Below are 19972 nucleotides of genomic sequence, written 5' to 3' on the forward strand. Positions count from 1 at the left end.
TCGAGAGACTGACATTTTTTCCCATTCCTCCTTGCAAAACAGCTCGAGCTCAGTGAGTTTGGATGGAGAGCATTTGTGAACAGCAGTTTTCAGTTCTTTCCACAGATTCTCGATTGGATTCAGGTCTGGACTTTGACTTGGCCATTCTAACACCTGGATATGTTTATTTTTGAACCATTCCATTGTAGATTTTGCTTTATGTTTTGGATCATTGTCTTGTTGGAAGACAAATCTCCGTCCCAGTCTCAGGTCTTTTGCAGACTCCATCAGGTTTTCTTCCAGAATGGTCCTGTATTTGGCGCCATCCATCTTCCCATCAATTTTAACCATCTTCCCTGTCCCTGCTGAAGAAAAGCAGGCCCAAACCATGATGCTGCCACCACCATGTTTGACAGTGGGGATGGTGTGTTCAGCTGTGATGCTTTTACGCCAAACATAACGTCTTGCATTGTTGCCAAAAAGTTCAATTTTGGTTTCATCTGACCAGAGCACCTTCTTCCACATGTTTGGTGTGTCTCCCAGGTGGCTTGTGGCAAACTTTAAATGACACTTTTTATGGATATCTTTAAGAAATGGCTTTCTTCTTGCCACTCTTCCATAAAGGCCAGATTTGTGCAATATACGACTGACTGATTGTTGTCCTATGGACAGAGTCTCCCACCTCAGCTGTAGATCTCTGCAGTTCATCCAGAGTGATCATGGGCCTCTTGGCTGCATCTCTGATCAGTCTTCTCCTTGTATGAGCTGAAAGTTTAGAGGGACGGCCAGGTCTTGGTAGATTTGCAGTGGTCTGATACTCCTTCCATTTCAATATTATCGCTTGCACAGTGCTCCTTGGGATGTTTAAAGCTTGGGAAATCTTTTTGTATCCAAATCTGGCTTTAAACTTCTTCACAACAGTATCTCGGACCTGCCTGGTGTGTTCCTTGTTCTTCATGATGCTCTCTGCGCTTTTAACGGACCTCTGAGACTATCACAGTGCAGGTGCATTTATACGGAGACTTGATTACACACAGGTGGATTGTATTTATCATCATTAGTCATTTAGGTCAACAGAGATCCTCACTGAACTTCTGGAGAGAGTTTGCTGCACTGAAAGTAAAGGGGCTGAATAATTTTGCACGCCCAATTTTTCAGTTTTTGATTTGTTAAAAAAGTTTGAAATATCCAATAAATGTCGTTCCACTTCATGAATGTGTCCCACTTGTTGTTGGTTCTTCACAAAAAAATACAGTTTTATATCTTTATGTTTTGAAGCCTGAAATGTGGCAAAAGGTCGCAAAGTTCAAGGGGTCCGAATACTTTCGCAAGGCACTGTAGTGGCTTCTAGTCATGCTAAGAGCTACAATGTGTGATAAAAGTAGAGAAACTAATAGAGAAAATAGTTTGTATTTATTTAAAGGAACCCACTGATCCTTAGACTGTCTAGTTTACAAAAAAGTCTGATATAACCTACAGTATATTTTAACAGTACATTTCAATATTCCTTGTTGGGCAAACACCTCCCTTCTCCTCTCCTTGCTATATATTCTACCTCTACTGTTAACCGCTCCCCATCTGGATGACACTTGACCAAACATGGGCTTCTTGTTGAACAGGGTCAAAGTAAACAGTTAGCGTTATTGATGAAACCCTCAGCATCTCTCAGGTACACCTCGAGGCAGAGTCTAATCTCTGAGCTGCCGAACAGGATTAAATCGGATCAGTCGACTACCAGCATGCTTTGCGGGACAATCAGCTTGGAAACAGCATTCTGCCTGTTTGACAGCAGAAACTCCAGGAGGGCTGACTTTAACAGGCTATTAAAGTCCATAATGCGTTCAGCCACATTGACAGTTTAGTGGCAATGTATAAACTCTCTGGAAACTACATAGGCTTTAGTGATTAATGGAGCTGTGACATACCACTCGTTACATAGAGAAGCCAGGTCCCCTCAATCAGCAATTATTTTTGACGCTGCTGTGTTTTTAAACATGCCATACCTTTTCACTGTAGTCCTAGACCAGGCATGGACAACTGGCGGCCCATGTCATTGGATCAATTTGTTTGTGCATCAGCAGTTTCTTTTTGTAAAGTCAGTCACTGATAGTCACTCAATTAGCCCATGCCAGTAAAATGTTTGTAGATTGGTAAATTAGTCTAGTAGCTAGCTATTTAAACTTGCAGTAGGCTTTATCATGGGGGTCCCCCATTAACAGGGGGTCTCTCACTCACTCTCACTCAGATTTCATGTTAAAAACTGCAAACATTTCTCTCTACTCTATGGCAAAATAAGAAGATTTTTAGGAAATTAGCTGTAAAACTGCACATTTTCTTTCCGGCCCATTGCAAAATGTGTAGAATAGCAGCAAACATGCCTTAAAAGGGCAACATTTCTCTATGCCCCATGGCAAAATGTATAGAATTGCACAATGTTGACTTTTGCCTGATTTAGAATGTGAAATGGTGATTATGATATTCTGCAGGTCTCAGAGACAGAATTTTATAGACAGCAGACAAAGACGATAGAAATTTAGTATACAAATTCTGATATGCCTTCCACTCAAGTTCATATGGACCAAGCTGCTCCCCAGAATTCCAGTTCTTGAAAAATCCAAAGTAAACAAGCCCCTGCAACAAACTTTTCCAAGAAACAGTAAAAAAAGACGACAGAGCAGCAAAAGAGAATCAATAGTTCAGCCAAGGACTAGGTAGCATAAATCAGTAATGAGTTCAGGACCCCTCTGTATGAGGAATGGGCTTTATTGGGAGTGTGCTTGAGGCGTATGGTGCTCAAGGCATATGATTGTTATAGCCTGGAGGCTTGTACAGGGAAACCTTGTGTGAGCGGGGTACTGTGTGGCGCCAAGAACGTCCTGCCTCCTTCACACAACCCCCTGCCAGCCGTCATCCAGGATCCTGGTTTGGGTGCGTCAGGGCTGGAATGAAAGACCCAGTAATCCTGCTCAGTAATCCTGATGGAGAAGATGATGAATATTTTACCATAGGTAAGATGCTCTTACAGATGGTCAAACTATCAACAAACTATATGTTAATAAGCAACTGCTTGCTGCGGTTACGGTTAGGTTTAGAATAAGGGTAAGGGTTAAGGTTAGAGGTAGAGTTAGGGTAAGGGTTCATTTTAGGGTTAGGGATAGTTAGTTTACATTCTATTTATAGTCTGTAAATAGTCTGTAGATCATCAACAGATTAGGGTTGAATATTTTCCCGGTATTTTGCAAATGTTCCATCCTGAGAATAAATCACTTTTCTCCAAGGTAACCCAGTATTTCCCACCAAAACTGAAGTGTCATTCTAAAGCATATAAAGCAGAAAGATATGTCTGGATTTGAATAGACCTAGACAAAGACAATACAAATTTAGTTTACAAAATCAGAAATGCCTTCTACTCAAGACCAAACTGCTCCCCAGAATTCCAGTTCTTGAAAAGTCCAAAGTAAACAATCCCTTGCACCAAACTTTTACAAGAAACAGTAAAAAAGATGACAGAGCAGCAAAAGAGAATCAATAGTTCAGTCGAGGAGTCAGTAGCATGAATCAGTAATGAGTTCAGGACCCCTCTGTATGAGGAATGGGTTTTATTGGGAGTATGCTTGAGGCGTATGGTGCTCAAGGCATATGAGTGTTCTATCGGCATGACAATTCAAACCAGATGCCACCTGAGCCTGATGAGCGATACATTAAAGCCCAAATGATTGTGCCATTCTCCAATACAGCATATATAGTATATTGTACATGCTACCGCATATGACACATGACAGAAAAACATAAAAGCCCATAGGTGTAGCTATGCTCTCTTGGGTAAATAAATTAAAAGCTCCAGTAGGCTAACATTTTTGAGTGTGACTGTATTGCTGTACTTTATTATATTATACTGTATTATAATGACTGGAATTGCGCACCTCATTCAAACCAGGAAGTGGCGAGAGAACATGGGATACTAGTCCAGGAAATGTGTCCTACAAAGTTACAATTATAGTCTAGTAAATGTGATTTACATGTTTTAATTTAAATGTTTTATAATTAGTAGGCTGATGCATATACAGTGGGGATAACAAGTATTTGATAACCTGCAAAATCGGCAGTGTTTCCTAATTACAAAGAATGTAGAGGTCTGTAATTTTTTATCATAGGTACACTTCAACTGTGAGAGACGGAATCTAAAACAAAAATCCAGAAAATCACATTGTATGACTTTTAAGTAATTAATTTGCATTTTATTGCATGACACCAGTAAGAATTCTGGCTCTCACGACCTGTTAGATTTTCTTTAAGAACCCCTCCTGTTCTCCACTCATTACCTGTATTAACTGCACCTGTTTGAACTCGTTACCTGTATAAAAGACACCTGTCCACACACTCAATCAAACAGACTCCAACCTCTCCACAATGGCCAAGACCAGAGAGCTGTGTAAGGACATCAGGGATACAATTGTAGACCTGCACAAGGCTGGGATGGGCTACAGGACAATAGGCAAGCAGCTTGGTGAGAAGGCAACAACTGTTGGCGCAATTATTAGAAAATGGAAGAAGTTCAAGATGACGGTCAATCACCCTCAGTCTGGGGCTCCATGCAAGATCTCACCTCGTGGGGCATCAATGATCATGAGGAAGGTGAGGGATCAGCCCAGAACGACATGGCAGGACCTGGTCAATGACCTGAAGAGAGCTGGGACCACAGTCTCAAAGAAAACCATTAGTAACACACTACGCCGTCATGGATTAAAATCCTGCAGCGCACACAAGGTCCCCCTGCTCAAGCCAGCGCATGTCCAGGCCCGTATGAGGTTTGCCAATGACCATCTGGATGATCCAGAGGAGGAATGGGAGAAGGTTATATGGTCTGATGAGATAAAAATAGAGATTTTTGGTCTAAACTCCACTCGCCATGTTTGGAGGAAGAAGAAGGATGAGTGCAACCCCAAGAATACCATCCCAACCGTGAAGCATGGAGGTGGAAACTTCATTCTTTGGGGATGCTTTTCTGTAAAGGGGACAGAACGACTGCACCGTATTGAGGGGAGGATGGATGGGGCCATGTACCGTGAGATCTTGGCCAACAACCTCCTTCCCTCAGTAAGAGCATTGAAGATGGGTCATGGCTGGGTCTTCCAGCATGACAACGACCCGAAACACACAGCCAGGGCAACTAAGGAGTGGCTCCGTAAGAAGCATCTCAAGATCCTGGAGTGACCTAGCCAGTCTCCAGACCTGAACCCAATAGAAAATCTTTGGAGGGAGCTGAAAGTCCGTATTGCCCAGCGACAGCCCCGAAACCTGAAGGAACTGGAGAAGGTCTGTATGGAGGAGTGGGCCAAAATCCCTGTTGCAGTATGTACAAACCTGGTCAAGAACAACAGGAAATGTATGATCTCTATAATTGCAAACCAAGGTTTCTTTACCAAATATTAGGTTCTGCTTTTCTGATGTATCAAATACTTATGTCATGCAATAACATGCAAATTAATTACTTAAAAATCATACAATGTGATTTTCTGGATTTTTGTTTTAGATTCCGTCTCTCACAGTTGAAGTGTACCTATGATACAAATTACAGACCTCTACATGCTTTGTAAGTAGGAAAACCTGCACAATCGGCAGTGTATTAAATACTTGTTCTCCCCACTGTATAGGCTACCTTTCATAATTTCCCCTAATGTTAGCCAATCTCTTTCTCTCTATTGTTGCTTAATTCCTTCCTTGCTTTTTACAGTTAAATGAAATAAGTGTAATTGTCCTTGATCTTCATCATTGTAATGGCATGCTTGAATGATATAGTAGTAGAATAAGATGTCGACGGCTTTCACGTCTCTTCACAAAGATTGCGTGGTTATGGGCGATAGGCTGATTAAAAAACTGCTATAGCCTGCCGCCATCGCGCATTCTCTCTTTATTGAAACTCCCAGTGAGTTCAATTGGGCTGCTGTATTTAACATTCAGAAAACAAGAGCTTGTATCTCTCTTTGAAAAATCTATTATTATAAGCACCTGGGAGTCCAAGTGCTAAGGAGTGTTTTTTTTAAGGCAAGGCCAATGGAGCGCAGGTGTATATTGTGCAAGAGAGAGAGGCTATAAGTTTAAATCTTATGCATAACCCATCATTCATTAGCTAAAAATACAGTGCCTTCAGAAAGTATTCACACCCCTAGACTTTTTCCACATTTTAATGTGTTATAGCCTGGATTTCTAATGGATTCAATTGAGATGTTTTGTCTCTGGCCTACACACAATACCCCATAATTTTTAAAGTGGAATTATTATAATTTTATTATATTATTATAATTTTTACAAATGAATGAAGAATGAAAATGAAATTAGTCTTGAGTCAATAAGTATTTAACCCCTTTGTTATGGCAAGCCTAAATAAATTCAGCAGTAACAAATATCTTAAGTCACATAATTACTTGGATCGACACACTCTGTGTGCAATAACAATAGTTCAACATGATTTTTAAATGACTACCTCATATCTGAACCCCACATATACAATTATCTATAAGGTCCCTCAGTCGAGCAGTGAATATCAAACACAGATTCAACTACAAAGACCAGGGAGGTTTTACAACGCCTCGCAAAGAAGGGCTCCTATTGGTAGATTGGTAAAAAAAAAGAAGAGCAGACATTGAATATGCCTTTGAGCATGGTGAAGGTCTTAATTACACTTTGGATGGTGTATCAATACACCCAGTCACTACAAAGATACAGGAGTTCTTCCTAACTCAGTTGCAGGAGAGGAAGGAAACCGCTCAGGGATTCCAGCATGAGACCAATGGCGACGTTAAAATAGTTAGTCATTGGCTGTGTTAGGAGTGAACTGAGGATGCATCAACAACATTGTAGTTACTCTACAATACTAACTTAATTGAGTGAAAAGAAGTAAGCTTGTACAGAATAAAACATATTCTAAAACATGCATCCTGTTTGCAACAAGGCACTAAAGTAATAGTGCAAAAAAATGTGGCAAAGCAATTCACTTTTTGTCCTGAATACAAAGTGTTATATTTGTGGCAAATCCAATATATCACATTACTGAGTAACACTCTCCATATTTTCATTCATGGTTTTGGCTGCAATATGTTATGGGTATGCGTGTAATCGTTAAGGATTGAGATGTTTTTCAAAATAAAAAATAAACGGATTGGAGCTTAGCACAGGCAAAATCCTAGAGGAAAACCTTGTTTAGTCTGCTTTCCATCAGACACTGGGAGATGAATTAACCTAAAACAAGGCCAGATCTACACTGGCGTTAGAAGACACTGAATGTTCCTGAGAGGCCGAGTTACAATTTTGACTTAATCTGCTTGAAAATCTATGGCAAGACTTGAAAATGGTTGTCTAGCAATGATCAACAACCAATTTGACAAGGCTTGAAGAATTATTTAAAGAATAATGGACAAATAATGGACAATCCAGGTGTGCAAAGCTCTTAGAGGCTTACCCAGAAGGACTCACAGCTGTAATCGAAGCTAAAGGTAAATGTATTGACTCAGGGGTGTGCATACTTATGTAATTTAGATATCTCTGTATTTAATGTTCAATAAATTTGCCAACATATAAAAAAAAATATTTTTTAATATGATTATCTATTTTGGATGCAATTTGAATGTAATTAATGGAGAGCGAAAGATTGCGAGAGAATGCTTGCGTATTAACTAATTTGAAGCAATGATATTCAAGTGATTGGCTCCTTTAAAACTCTGCTGCTGCAATAATTAACAAATAAGGTGACCCCTGAAAGCCAGATGGAGATGCGTAAATTAGATGTGCATTCAGTCCTTATATTATTGTAGAATAGATTATGCTGATGAAAATGTAGGCCTACCAGTCACAAGAAAAAAAGTTACTATTATGCGATGCGCTGTGAACTGCGCTCCCTACTGTCATGTATTGTCATGTTGTGTCTTTCTGTCCTTTCCTTTCACCCTGTCTCCCTCTGCTGGTCGTATTAGGTTACCTTTTCTCCCCCGCTTTCCCCCAGCTGTTCCTTGTCTCCTCCTAACTACCCATTCACCCCTTTTCCCACCTGTTCCCTTTTTCCCTCTGATTAGGTCCCTATATCTCTCTCTGTTTCTGCTCCTGTCTTTGTCGGATTCTTGTTTGTTGTGTTTCATGCCTGAGCCAGACTATCGTCGTGTTTGCTGTAGCCTTGTCCTGTCCTGTCGGAATCTGCCGGTCTATCTGAGCCTACCTATGTTTGGTTATTAAAGAAGCTCTGTTTAAGTTGATTCGCTTTTGGGTCCTCATTCACTCACCGTAACAGAAGAATCCGACCAAGAATGGACCCAGCGACTTCGGATCCTCTCCACTCAGCCGTCGAGATCCAGGGAGCGATGCTAGGCAGACACGAGCAGGAATTGTCTGCTGCTCGACATGCCGTTGAGACCCTGGCCACCCAAGTCTCCAACCTCACAGAACAGGTTCACCATCTCCGCCTCGATCCACCGGCCACTTCCAGGGCTTTCGAATCTCCGGAGCCCAGAATCAATAACCCGCCGTGTTACTCTGGGGAGCCCACTGAATGCCGCTCGTTCCTCACCCAGTGTGATATTGTGTTTTTTCTCCAGCCCAACACTTACGCCAGGAGCACTGCTCGTGTCGCCTACGTCATATCTCTCCTTACTGGACGGGCTTGTGAGTGGGGCACGGCAATCTGGGAGGCAAGGGCTGAGTGTACTAACCAGTATCAGGACTTTAAGGAGGAGATGATACGGGTTTTTGATCGATCTGTTTTTGGGGAGGAGGCTTCCAGGGCCCTGTCTTCCCTATGTCAAGGCAATCGATCCATAACAGACTACTCTATTGAGTTTCGCACTCTTGCTGCCTCCAGTGGCTGGAACGAGCCGGCCTTGCTCGCTCGTCTTCTGGAGGGTCTCCGCGCAGAGGTAAAGGATGAGATTCTCTCCCGGGAGGTTCCTTCCAGCGTGGATTCCTTGATTGAACTCGCTATTCGCATTGAGCGACGGGTTGATCTTCGTCACCGAGCTCGTGGAAAGGAGCTCGCGCTCTCCGTTGCCCCCCTCTCCGCATCACTACCATCTTCCTCTGCCGGCTCGGGAGCTGAGCCTATGCAGCTGGGAGGTATCCGCATCTCGACTAAGGAGAGGGAACGGAGAATCACCAACCGCCTCTGTCTCTATTGCGGTTCTGCTGGTCATTTTGTCACTTCATGTCCAGTAAAAGCCAGAGCTCATCAGTAAGCGGAGGGCTACTGGTGAGCGCTACTACTCCTGTCTCTCCTTCAAGATCCTGCACTACCTTGTCGGTCCATCTACGCTGGACCGGTTCGTCAGCTTCCTGCAGTGCCTTAATAGACTCTGGGGCGGAGGGCTGTTTTATGGACGAGACCTGGGCTCGGGAACATGACATTCCTCTCAGACAGTTAAGGGAGTCCACGGCCTTGTTCGCCCTGGATGGTAGTCCTCTCCCCAGGATTCAGCGTGAGACGCTACCTTTAACCCTCACTGTTTCTGGTAATCATAGCGAAACCATTTCTTTTTTAATTTTTCGTTCACCTTTTACACCTGTTGTTTTGGGCCATCCCTGGCTAGTTTGTCATAATCCTTCCATTAATTGGTCTAGTAATTCTATCCTCTCCTGGAACGTCTCTTGTCATGTGAAATGTTTAATGTCTGCTATCCCTCCTGTTTCCTCTGTCTCTTCTTCACAGGAGGAGCCTGGGGATTTGACAGGGGTGCCGGAGGAATATCACGATCTGCGCACGGTGTTCAGTCGGTCCAGGGCCACCTCTCTTCCTCCACACCGGTCGTATGATTGTAGTATTGATCTCCTTCCGGGAACCACTCCCCCCCGGGGTAGACTATACTCTCTGTCGGCTCCCGAACGTAAGGCTCTCGAGGATTATTTGTCTGTAGCTCTTGACGCCGGTACCATAGTCCCCTCCTCCTCTCCCGCCGGAGCGGGGTTTTTTTTTGTCAAGAAGAAGGACGGGTCTCTGCGCCCCTGCATAGATTATCGAGGGCTGAATGACATAACAGTGAAGAATCGTTATCCGCTTCCTCTTATGTCTTCAGCCTTCGAGATCCTGCAGGGAGCCAGGTTTTTCACTAAGTTGGACCTTCGTAACGCTTACCATCTCGTGCGCATCAGGGAGGGGGACGAGTGGAAGACGGCGTTTAACACTCCGTTAGGGCACTTTGAATACCGGGTTCTTCCTTTCGGCCTCGCTAACGCTCCAGCTGTCTTTCAGGCATTAGTCAATGATGTCCTGAGAGACATGCTGAACATCTTTGTTTTCGTTTACCTTGACGATATCCTGATTTTTTTCACCGTCACTCCAGATTCATGTTCAGCACGTTCGACGTGTCCTCCAGCGCCTTTTAGAGAATTGTCTTTTTGTGAAGGCTGAGAAGTGCACTTTTCATGCCTCCTCCGTCACATTTCTCGGTTCTGTTATTTCCGCTGAAGGCATTAAGATGGATCCCGCTAAGGTCCAAGCTGTCATTGATTGGCCCGCCCCTAAGTCACGCATCGAGCTGCAGCGCTTTCTCGGCTTCGCGAACTTCTATCGTCGTTTCATCCGTAATTTCGGTCAGGTGGCAGCTCCTCTCACAGCCCTTACTTCTGTCAAGACGTGCTTTAAGTGGTCCGTTTCCGCCCAGGGAGCTTTTGATCTCCTCAAGAATCGTTTTACATCCGCTCCTATCCTTGTTACACCTGACGTCTCTAGACAGTTCGTTGTCGAGGTTGACGCGTCAGAGGTGGGCGTGGGAGCCATTCTTTCTCAGCGCTCCCTCTCTGACGACAAGGTCCACCCATGCGCGTATTTTTCTCATCGCCTGTCGCCGTCGGAACGTAACTATGATGTGGGAAACCGCGAACTGCTCGCCATCCGGTTAGCCCTAGGCGAATGGCGACAGTGGTTGGAGGGGGCGACCGTTCCTTTTGTCGTTTGGACTGACCATAGGAACCTTGAGTACATCCGTTCTGCCAAACGACTTAATGCGCGTCAGGCGCGTTGGGCGCTGTTTTTCGCTCGTTTCGAGTTCGTGATTTCTTATCGTCCGGGCTCTAAGAACACCAAGCCTGATGCTTTATCTCGTCTCTTCAGTTCTTCAGTAGCCTCCACTGACCCCGAGGGGATTCTCCCTGAGGGGCGTGCTGTCGGGTTGACTGTCTGGGGAATTGAGAGGCAGGTAAAGCAAGCGCTTACTCACACTCCGTCGCCGCGCGCTTGTCCTAGGAACCTTCTTTTCGTTCCCGTTCCTACTCGTCTGGCCGTTCTTCAGTGGGCTCACTCTGCCAAGTTAGCCGGCCACCCTGGCGTTCGGGGTACGCTTGCTTCCATTCGCCAGCGTTTTTGGTGGCCCACCCGGGAGCATGACACGCGTCGTTTCGTGGCTGCTTGTTCGGTCTGCGCGCAGACTAAGTCCGGTAACTCTCCTCCTGCCGGCCGTCTCAGGCCGCTTCCCATTCCCTCTCGACCGTGGTCTCACATCGCCTTAGATTTTGTCACCGGACTGCCTTCGTCAGCGGGGAAGACTGTTATTCTTACGGTTGTCGATAGGTTCTCTAAGGCCGCTCATTTCATTCCCCTTGCTAAGCTTCCTTCTGCTAAAGAGACGGCACAAATCATCATCGAGAATGTTTTCAGAATTCATGGCCTTCCGTCAGACGTCGTTTCGGACAGAGGTCCGCAATTCACGTCTCAATTTTGGAGGGAGTTTTGCCGTTTGATTGGGGCTTCCGTCAGTCTCTCTTCCGGCTTTCACCCCCAGTCTAACGGTCAAGCAGAACGGGCCAATTAGACTATTGGTCGCATCTTACGCAGTCTTTCTTTTCGCAACCCTGCGTCTTGGTCAGAACAGCTCCCCTGGGCAGAATACGCCCACAACTCGCTTCCTTCGTCTGCGACCGGGCTATCTCCTTTTCAGAGTAGCCTCGGGTACCAGCCTCCGCTGTTCTCATCTCAGTTCGCCGAGTCCAGCGTCCCCTCCGCTCAGGCTTTTGTCCAACGTTGCGAGCGCACCTGGAAGAGGGTCAGGTCTGCACTTTGCCGTTATAGGACGCAGACTGTGAGGGCTGCTAATAAGCGTAGAACTAAGAGTCCTAGATATTGTCGCGGTCAGAGAGTTTGGCTCTCCACTCAGAACCTTCCCCTTAAGACGGCTTCTCGCAAGTTGACCCCGCGGTTCATTGGTCCGTTCCGTATTTCTCGGGTCATTAATCCTGTCGCAGTTCGACTTCTTCTTCCGCGATACCTTTGTCGCGTCCACCCGGTCTTCCATGTCTCCTGTATCAAGCCCGTTCTTCGCGCCCCCGCTCGTCTTCCCCCCCCCCCCCCCATCCTTGTCGAGGGCGCACCCATCTACAGGGTCCGCAGGATTTTGGACATGCGTCCTCGGGGCCGTGGTCACCAGTACCTCGTAGATTGGGAGGGGTACGGTCCTGAGGAGAGGAGTTGGGTTCCCTCTCGGGACGTGCTGGACCGTGCGCTGATCGAGGATTTCCTCCGTTGCCGCCAGGTTTCCTCCTCGAGTGCGCCAGGAGGCGCTCGGTGAGTGGGGGGGTACTGTCATGTATTGTCATGTTGTGTCTTTCTGTCCTTTCCTTTCACCCTGTCTCCCTCTGCTGGTCGTATTAGGTTACCTTTTCTCCCCCGCTTTCCCCCAGCTGTTCCTTGTCTCCTCCTAACTACCCATTCACCCCTTTTCCCACCTGTTCCCTTTTTCCCTCTGATTAGGTCCCTATATCTCTCTCTGTTTCTGCTCCTGTCTTTGTCGGATTCTTGTTTGTTGTGTTTCATGCCTGAGCCAGACTATCGTCGTGTTTGCTGTAGCCTTGTCCTGTCCTGTCGGAATCTGCCGGTCTATCTGAGCCTACCTATGTTTGGTTATTAAAGAAGCTCTGTTTAAGTTGATTCGCTTTTGGGTCCTCATTCACTCACCGTAACACCTACCCTGAGCGTTAGATCAGCGTCAGATAGCAGAGAGAAGGCCATAGAAAAGCCAGATTTCGTTATCACTTATAATTTAACAGTTCCATTTCATGTCATACTGTTGATATAAATAATGTATCATAATTTACCGGTTTCTCACAGTTATTTATCCCTGGAAAAGTGAGTGTGTTTGGGGGGTAAATCTCGGTAACCCGTTTCCGGGATTCAACCTTACTACAGATGGACTATCCAAATAAAGTGTTACCCTGGCCAGTCCATCCCCAGCCAGCATCCAGTCCAGTCCAATTATACGCACCACTCTGGGCACGGATTGAGGAGAGGCCCCCCTTAGGCAGGCTTTTGTTGTGACAGCTGACACAGTCTTGTTTAGTTACCTCTGTCTCTCTGCATGCCATGCATCTGTGGCAGGGTGCATGCAGATGGTCTCCTGGCTTAAGGGGGTTATGTGAGAAGTGAGGTAGAAAGGGGAAAGAGGAGAGTCGCTCGGCCGACCAACAGAATGTTGGTTTTTAACCATCGTTGCCCAGTAAAGAGAGATCAGAAAGAAAATAACCCCAATATTTATGATAAGTGCAGATATGAATCTATCCTTGTCAATATATGCCTTGCTGGCTGGCTGGCTGCTGGGCCTTTCAACCAAATCAGTCATGAGACATGCTGCGGTGCCAGCACATTTGCACTTCACACAAATCAAAGTGAGACAAAAGCAGTGTGTTACCCATCCTCCCATCATCATCAGGTCCTTTCCTCCTCCTCTAACAGACCCCGCCACCACTGCCATCACCATCAGTCACTTCATTGCCAAGAGGAAGCCCTGTGGACTCACACTGAAGATTTAACATGTCAAAATTACAGTAATGGGTCATGTGTTTGTGGAGAGATAGGTAGATTTTGCGGTTTAAGTAACTAATTCAATCATGCAGTGAGATTAGTCATGTTCTCTGTGTAAGGACCTAGTGGTGCTTTTGGCAGTTTCGAGATGGAAATCGTTTCGCTGACAAAGAGGAAGAAACATGTCTCTGTAATCGGTAGCATGGGTTTAATATACTACACAGAGTGACTGATGCTTAAACGGTGCCTACAAATGGGTATTTTGTCATTAGAATACTACAAATCAGTCTCTCTCCCAAGGGTGTGTTTTGCATATAATCTGTGGTAGCAGCACCTGTGTACTAAATGGCATCCTTTTCACTATTTAGTGCACTACTTTTGACCAGGGCTATGTAAGGAAGTAAGGTATAGGGTGCCATTTGGAGCACAGGCGTAGTCCTCAGACATGGTGTTCAGGTGTTGTTGTGTGAACCTTAAATGGGTAAATGTAACTTTAGGCTTGCTCTTTGTGAATATTTGACCCCACAGATGACCACACTCGTGTCAGACTGCAACTGCTAGATGGAGACCCCCACTCAGACTACATGAATGCCAACTACATAGACGTAAGTATGAGGCAGCGGAGACGTGAAGGGAATGGACTGCTACTTTTTATCATAATGTCTTATTTTCACTACAGATCTTTACTAAGATACAATCAAACATTGCACAGAGCATAATGGGTACTGTAGTAGATCATGCTGCTATGTGCCTCTATTTTATTTTTTATTTAGCCTTTATTTAAGTAGGCCATTCAGTTAAGAACAAATTCTTATTTACAATGACGGCTAAAACCTAACCCGGACGACGCTGCGCCGATTGTGCGCCACCCTATGGGACTCCCAATCGCAGGCGGTTGTGATGCAGTCTGGAATTGAACCAGGGTCTGTAGTGACGCCTCTAGCACTGAGATGCAGTGCCTTAGTTGACATATTATCTGCTGCAAACACAACGCTTCTGAGCATGTATTTGCTGTTCTTTGGATGAAAGCATCCTGCAATGACGATAATGACAATGTCCATATGATTGTCTCTATTATGCTTAGGGGGCTGTGAATGCCCTGCACTTCGAGAAACGGCATCAGTATAAGTCGGCATTACAGCTGTATCTATAATCATGTCATCAAGCCCCATTTCCTCTAATAAAACAATGACGGTCGATTGTGCCAGGATCCGCTGGTAAAATTGACTGTTATGCCTGGCTCTAGCCCTAGGAGCCTCGACTGTGTTGATTGTTAATTTATCTAACAGTGGTTGCAATAGTATGAATGAATATGAAAATGTATTTTTTTAACGCACGTTTCCACTTGATATGATTAAATGACAATGTCATATTAATGATATGAAATTGATATATTCATTTGAACAAGGCAATTTGTCTCGATGGAACAATATGACAGAATTGGCTATTATTTTGGCGGATAGGAAAATTAAGAGGCTCGGATTTGATCTTATTTGAAAAGGACCTTGCGCTGTTACAGTACACCTTAGAGTTTTCTTTTTTCTCTTCTCTTTCTCACAGGGGTATCATAGACCAAGACATTACATCGCCACACAAGGTAATTACATTGGATGGAGGGGAGGTCTGTAAAGACAGTAGACAGCTGGAAAAGTGTTCCCAGACGTAGGGGAGGTAATTACTTGGTTGCCCTATAAAAAGAAAAACACAGTTAAAGCCAATAACAAATTTAAGACACCATTCCTTTAGTTTCATAACAAATCGGGGCTTATCTTAGATTGACTGTGGGCATGGTTGTGCAGTGGATAAGTTGCTCTTCTTCTGGGATCAGATAATGAAGGATGAGACGGTGATGTCAAGATTCTTCAGAAAGTATAACTGCATTGTGAAGCCAATGGAAAGCTCTAGTCAATGGTAGTGCACTTTATGGGGATAGAAGGTGCCATTCTCAGGCATAGGGTACCATTTTGAATGCAGGCATAATGACACAATTCAAACACTTGGCTCCTATGTGTACTTCCTGGTTCCTGTTATGATCATCTCTGTCCAATACTTCTTGATAATATCCTTGCTTTCTTTTCTCCTTCCAGGCAGTGGTGACAAAAGTACCCAATTGTCATACTTGAGTAAAAGTATAGATACCTTTAATAGGAAATTACTCAAGTAAAAGTGAAAGACACCCAGTAAAATACTGCTTGAGTAAAAGTCTAAAAGTATTTGGTTGTAAATATACTTAAGCCTCAAAAGTAAAAGTATAAATCATTTTAAATTCCTTATATTAAGCAAAGCAGACGGCACCATTTTATTTAGTATTATTTTATTTACGGATAGCCAGGGGCACACGCCAACACTTATTTACAAAAGATGCATTTGTGTTTAGTGAGTCTGCCAGATCAGAGGAAGTTGGGATGACCACGTGTTCTCTTGATAAGTGCATGAATTTGATCATTTTCCTGTCCTGCTAGGAATTCAACATGTAGTACTTTTGGGTGTCTGGGAAAATGTATGGAGTAAAAAGTACACTGCTCAAAAAAATAAAGGGAACATTTAAACAACGCAATGTAACTCCAAGTCAATCACACTTCTGTGAAATCAAACTGTCCACTTAGGAAGCAACACTGATTGACAATAAATTTCACATGCTGTTGTGCAACTGGAACAGGTGGAAATTGTAGGCAATTAGCAAGACACCCCCAATAAAGGAGTGGTTCTGCAGGTGGTGACCACAGACCACTTCTCAGTTCCTATGCATCCTGGCTGTTGTTTTGGTCACTTTTGAATGCTGGCGGGGCTTTCATGCTACCACTCTAGTGGTAGCATGAGACGGAGTCTACAACCCACACAAGTGGCTCAGGTAGTGCAGCTCATCCAGGATGGCACATCAATGCGAGCTGTGGCAAGAAGGTTTGCTGTGTCTGTCAGTGCAGTGTCCAGAGCATGGAGGCGCTACCAGGAGACAGGCCAGTACATCAGGAGACGTGGAGGAGGCCGTAGGAGGGCAACAAACCAGCAGCAGGACCGCTACCTCCGCCTTTGTGCAAGGAGGAGCAGGAGGAGCACTGCCAGAGCCCTGCAAAATGACCTCCAGCAGGCCACTAATGTGCATGTGTCTGCTCAAACGGTCAGAAACAGACTCCATGAGGGTGGTATGAGGGCAGGTGTGGGTTGCTTTTACAGCCCAACACCGTGCAGAACGTTTGGCATTTGCCAGAGAACACCAAGATTGGCAAATTTGCCACTGGCGCCCTATGCTCTTCACAGATGAAAACAGGTTCACACTGATCACATGTGACAGAGTCTAGAGACACCGTGGAGAACGTTCTGCTGCCTGCAACATCCCTGGCATGACTGGTTTGGCGGTGGGTCAGTCATGGTGTGGGGTGGCATTTCTTTGGGGGGCTGCACAGCCCTCCAGGTACTCGCCAGAGGTAGCCTGACTGCCATTAGGTACTGAGATGAAATCCTCAGACCCCTTGTGAGACCATATGCTGGTGCGGTTGGCCCTGGGTTCCTCCTAATGCAAGACAATGCTAGACCTCATGTGGCTGGAGTGTGTCAGCAGTTCCTGCAAGAGGAAGGCATTGATGCTATGGACTGGCCCGCCCATTCCCCCGACCTGAATCCAATTGAGCACATCTGGGACATCATGTCTCGCTCCATCCACCAACGCCACATTGCACCACAGACTGTCCAGGAGTTGGCGGATGCTTTCGTCCAGGTCTGGGAGGAGATCCCTCAGGAGACCATCCGCCACCTCATCAGGAGCATGCCCAGGCGTTGTAGGGAGGTCATACACACTACTGAGCCTCATTTTGACTTGTTTTAAGGACATTACATCAAAGTTGGATCAGCCTGTAGTGTGGTTTTCCACTTTCATTTTGAATGTGACTCCAAATCCAGACCTCCATGGATTGATAAATTTGATTTCCATTGATAATTTTTGTGTGATTTTGTTGTCAGCACGTTCAACTATGTAAAGAAAAAAGTCTTTAATAAGAATATTTCATTCATTCAGATCTAGGATGTGTTATTTTAGTGTTCCCTTTATTTTTTTGAGCAGTGTACATTATTTTCATTAGGAGTGAAGTAAAAGTAAAAGTTGTCAAAAATAGAAATAGTAAAGTACAGATACCCCAAAAATGACTTAAGTAGTACTTTAAAGTATTTTTACCTAAGTACTTTACACCACTGCTTCCAGGCCCCATGCAGGAGACGGTGAGAGATTTCTGGAGGATGATCTGGCAAGAGAATTCTGGCAGTATCGTCATGGTTACGAACCTGGTGGAAGTGGGCAGGGTGAGTTCATCAAAGCGGATTTGAAAGGTGTTAGAGGAGTACTACTCTGGGGACACTGCCAAGTGGCTAAGAACTTGTGACGTTATTGCAGAACCATCAACGTTCTTATACTGAATGGATTTCCGTGCTGTTTCTTTCCCCACTGCTCGAAAAACACTTGGTGAAAATCCACTTGTTTAATAGGTTAGGGTGTGTCAATCATAGCTCATATTCCCCTTCCCTACACCTCATACCATTACTGTTCACAACAACAAATAGTTCACAACAAATGTCATGTTCACAATAAATCAACAACAAATTACTTGTTTTGTTTTCAATGCCATTCAATTAGGCATCTTTGTATATTATGAATATACTATCAACCACAGAAATAGAATGAAATGATTGGTCCTGTGTAATATTTGTTCTGTCCATTTCAGGAGCAAAAAACTGACTTTTGCACTCCAGAAGCAAAAGTCCCAAACAGCCTCTTTAAGAGACAAGGATTTGACCATGTATGTTTCTCTTCCCAGGTGAAGTGCGTGAGGTACTGGCCTGACGAGACTGATGTGTACGGAGATATCAAGGTGACACTGATCGAGACAGAGCCACTGGCCGAGTACGTCATTCGCACCTTCACAGTCCAGAAGGTAAACCGACTAAGTCAATAACCATGCTCTCTTGTTTTGTTTTCATTCATTCCAACCAAACAGATTTACATTTGTGGTTGCAAGGTGAAGCTATGTTGTTCAACTGGGAAATGAGAGTGTAATTGAACACTAGTAATCAGTAAGGATTTGCATTGAAAGAAGCACAATATAATTGGTATGCAGGATTCAGAATTCGACACCATTGTTCTGTTAGCTCTCTTTTAAAGGCAAACATCAGAGAAACAAGCTTTGATAGTCTTGAAATTCATATTTTGTGGCTCTGTAAAAGCCGCTTAAGCAGACAACACAACAGCTTGTAGTCAACGAATTGTGCATGCAATTAATCCATCAGTTTTACAAGAAAGCAAAAGTTCTTTTTAACCTTCTCACACTCTCCATTTGAACGGGAAACAGGACTTTGTCATTACAGAACTCCACTATCACACCACAACCTTAATTCCCGGGCCTTAAAAAGCAGTGCACAGTGATGGGTTCACGCTTCGTATGCTTTCAAATATAACGTATTAAATCATTTTAATTGTGTCAAATAATGAGCTCTGAAATTATGAAAAGCATTATTAATGACGAATCCAAAGGGATTATTTTACTGCACCACACAGATAGATTTTAAAGCCCGTACACACACACATACTTTAATCTGTTGAAAATAAAATAAAACAGAGCCCACTGGATTGGCAAACGTAGACATAGTTTACCCCCGATTTACACCGTTACCACCTTCAATACTGCACCTGTCGACCCAAGTGTCCATATACTCCAAACAGGCAAGATATTTTAACTGCAGTGTCGAAGTATTATGTGGGCTTTGCCGGCATATCAACGCTGGCATGAAGGGATTAAACAGTTAACCAACCTAAATGCAATTAAGCATTTATCATTAGAAATTAAGCACATTAGTATATTAGGAGCCTCATTAGCTACTGTACATGTAGCAGCAACTCTTCCTGGGGTCCATATAAAACATAAATACATGACTAAGTACAGAACAGTAAAAGACTAGAACAACTTAACATTTCAAATAAAAAATTACAATTAATAAGAGTTATATATAGGAAAGACACTAAGAGATAACAAAAATACTATTTACACACTATTCATATATACATATTCTTATATACAGTACAGTTCAATGGGAGTTAAACAGGAGTGGAGGTGTGAAGCCTGTGATCATTATTACTACTGTAGCCCAGTGTTATACTATACTCTAAATGGCCACTTTCCAGTTTCTGCACATCCACACCCATTTATATGCTGCTGCCTTGGCTGATATCCTTATTGGTGG

The 19972-nt window shown here is 44.1% G+C and overlaps 1 protein-coding gene across 12 annotated transcripts in view; it reads left to right on the plus strand.

The window, feature by feature from the left end:
* LOC110527653 (receptor-type tyrosine-protein phosphatase T) overlaps nucleotides 1–19972 on the plus strand; it is a 522557-nt gene that overhangs the window by 461545 nt on the left and 41040 nt on the right. For all 12 annotated transcript variants that reach the window (XM_090240593.1, XM_090240592.1, XM_036983141.2 and 9 more), the window contains 4 exons: nucleotides 14276–14352; nucleotides 15308–15344; nucleotides 17943–18040; nucleotides 18553–18669. In XM_090240593.1, the coding sequence (XP_090096719.1) occupies nucleotides 14276–14352; nucleotides 15308–15344; nucleotides 17943–18040; nucleotides 18553–18669 (329 nt within the window). The remainder of the gene's footprint in view (nucleotides 1–14275; nucleotides 14353–15307; nucleotides 15345–17942; nucleotides 18041–18552; nucleotides 18670–19972) is intronic.

This window comes from Oncorhynchus mykiss, chromosome 7 (genome assembly GCF_057628025.1).
Source record: "Oncorhynchus mykiss isolate SJ-2025 chromosome 7, ASM5762802v1, whole genome shotgun sequence".
NCBI classification, from domain to species: Eukaryota; Metazoa; Chordata; class Actinopteri; order Salmoniformes; family Salmonidae; genus Oncorhynchus; species Oncorhynchus mykiss.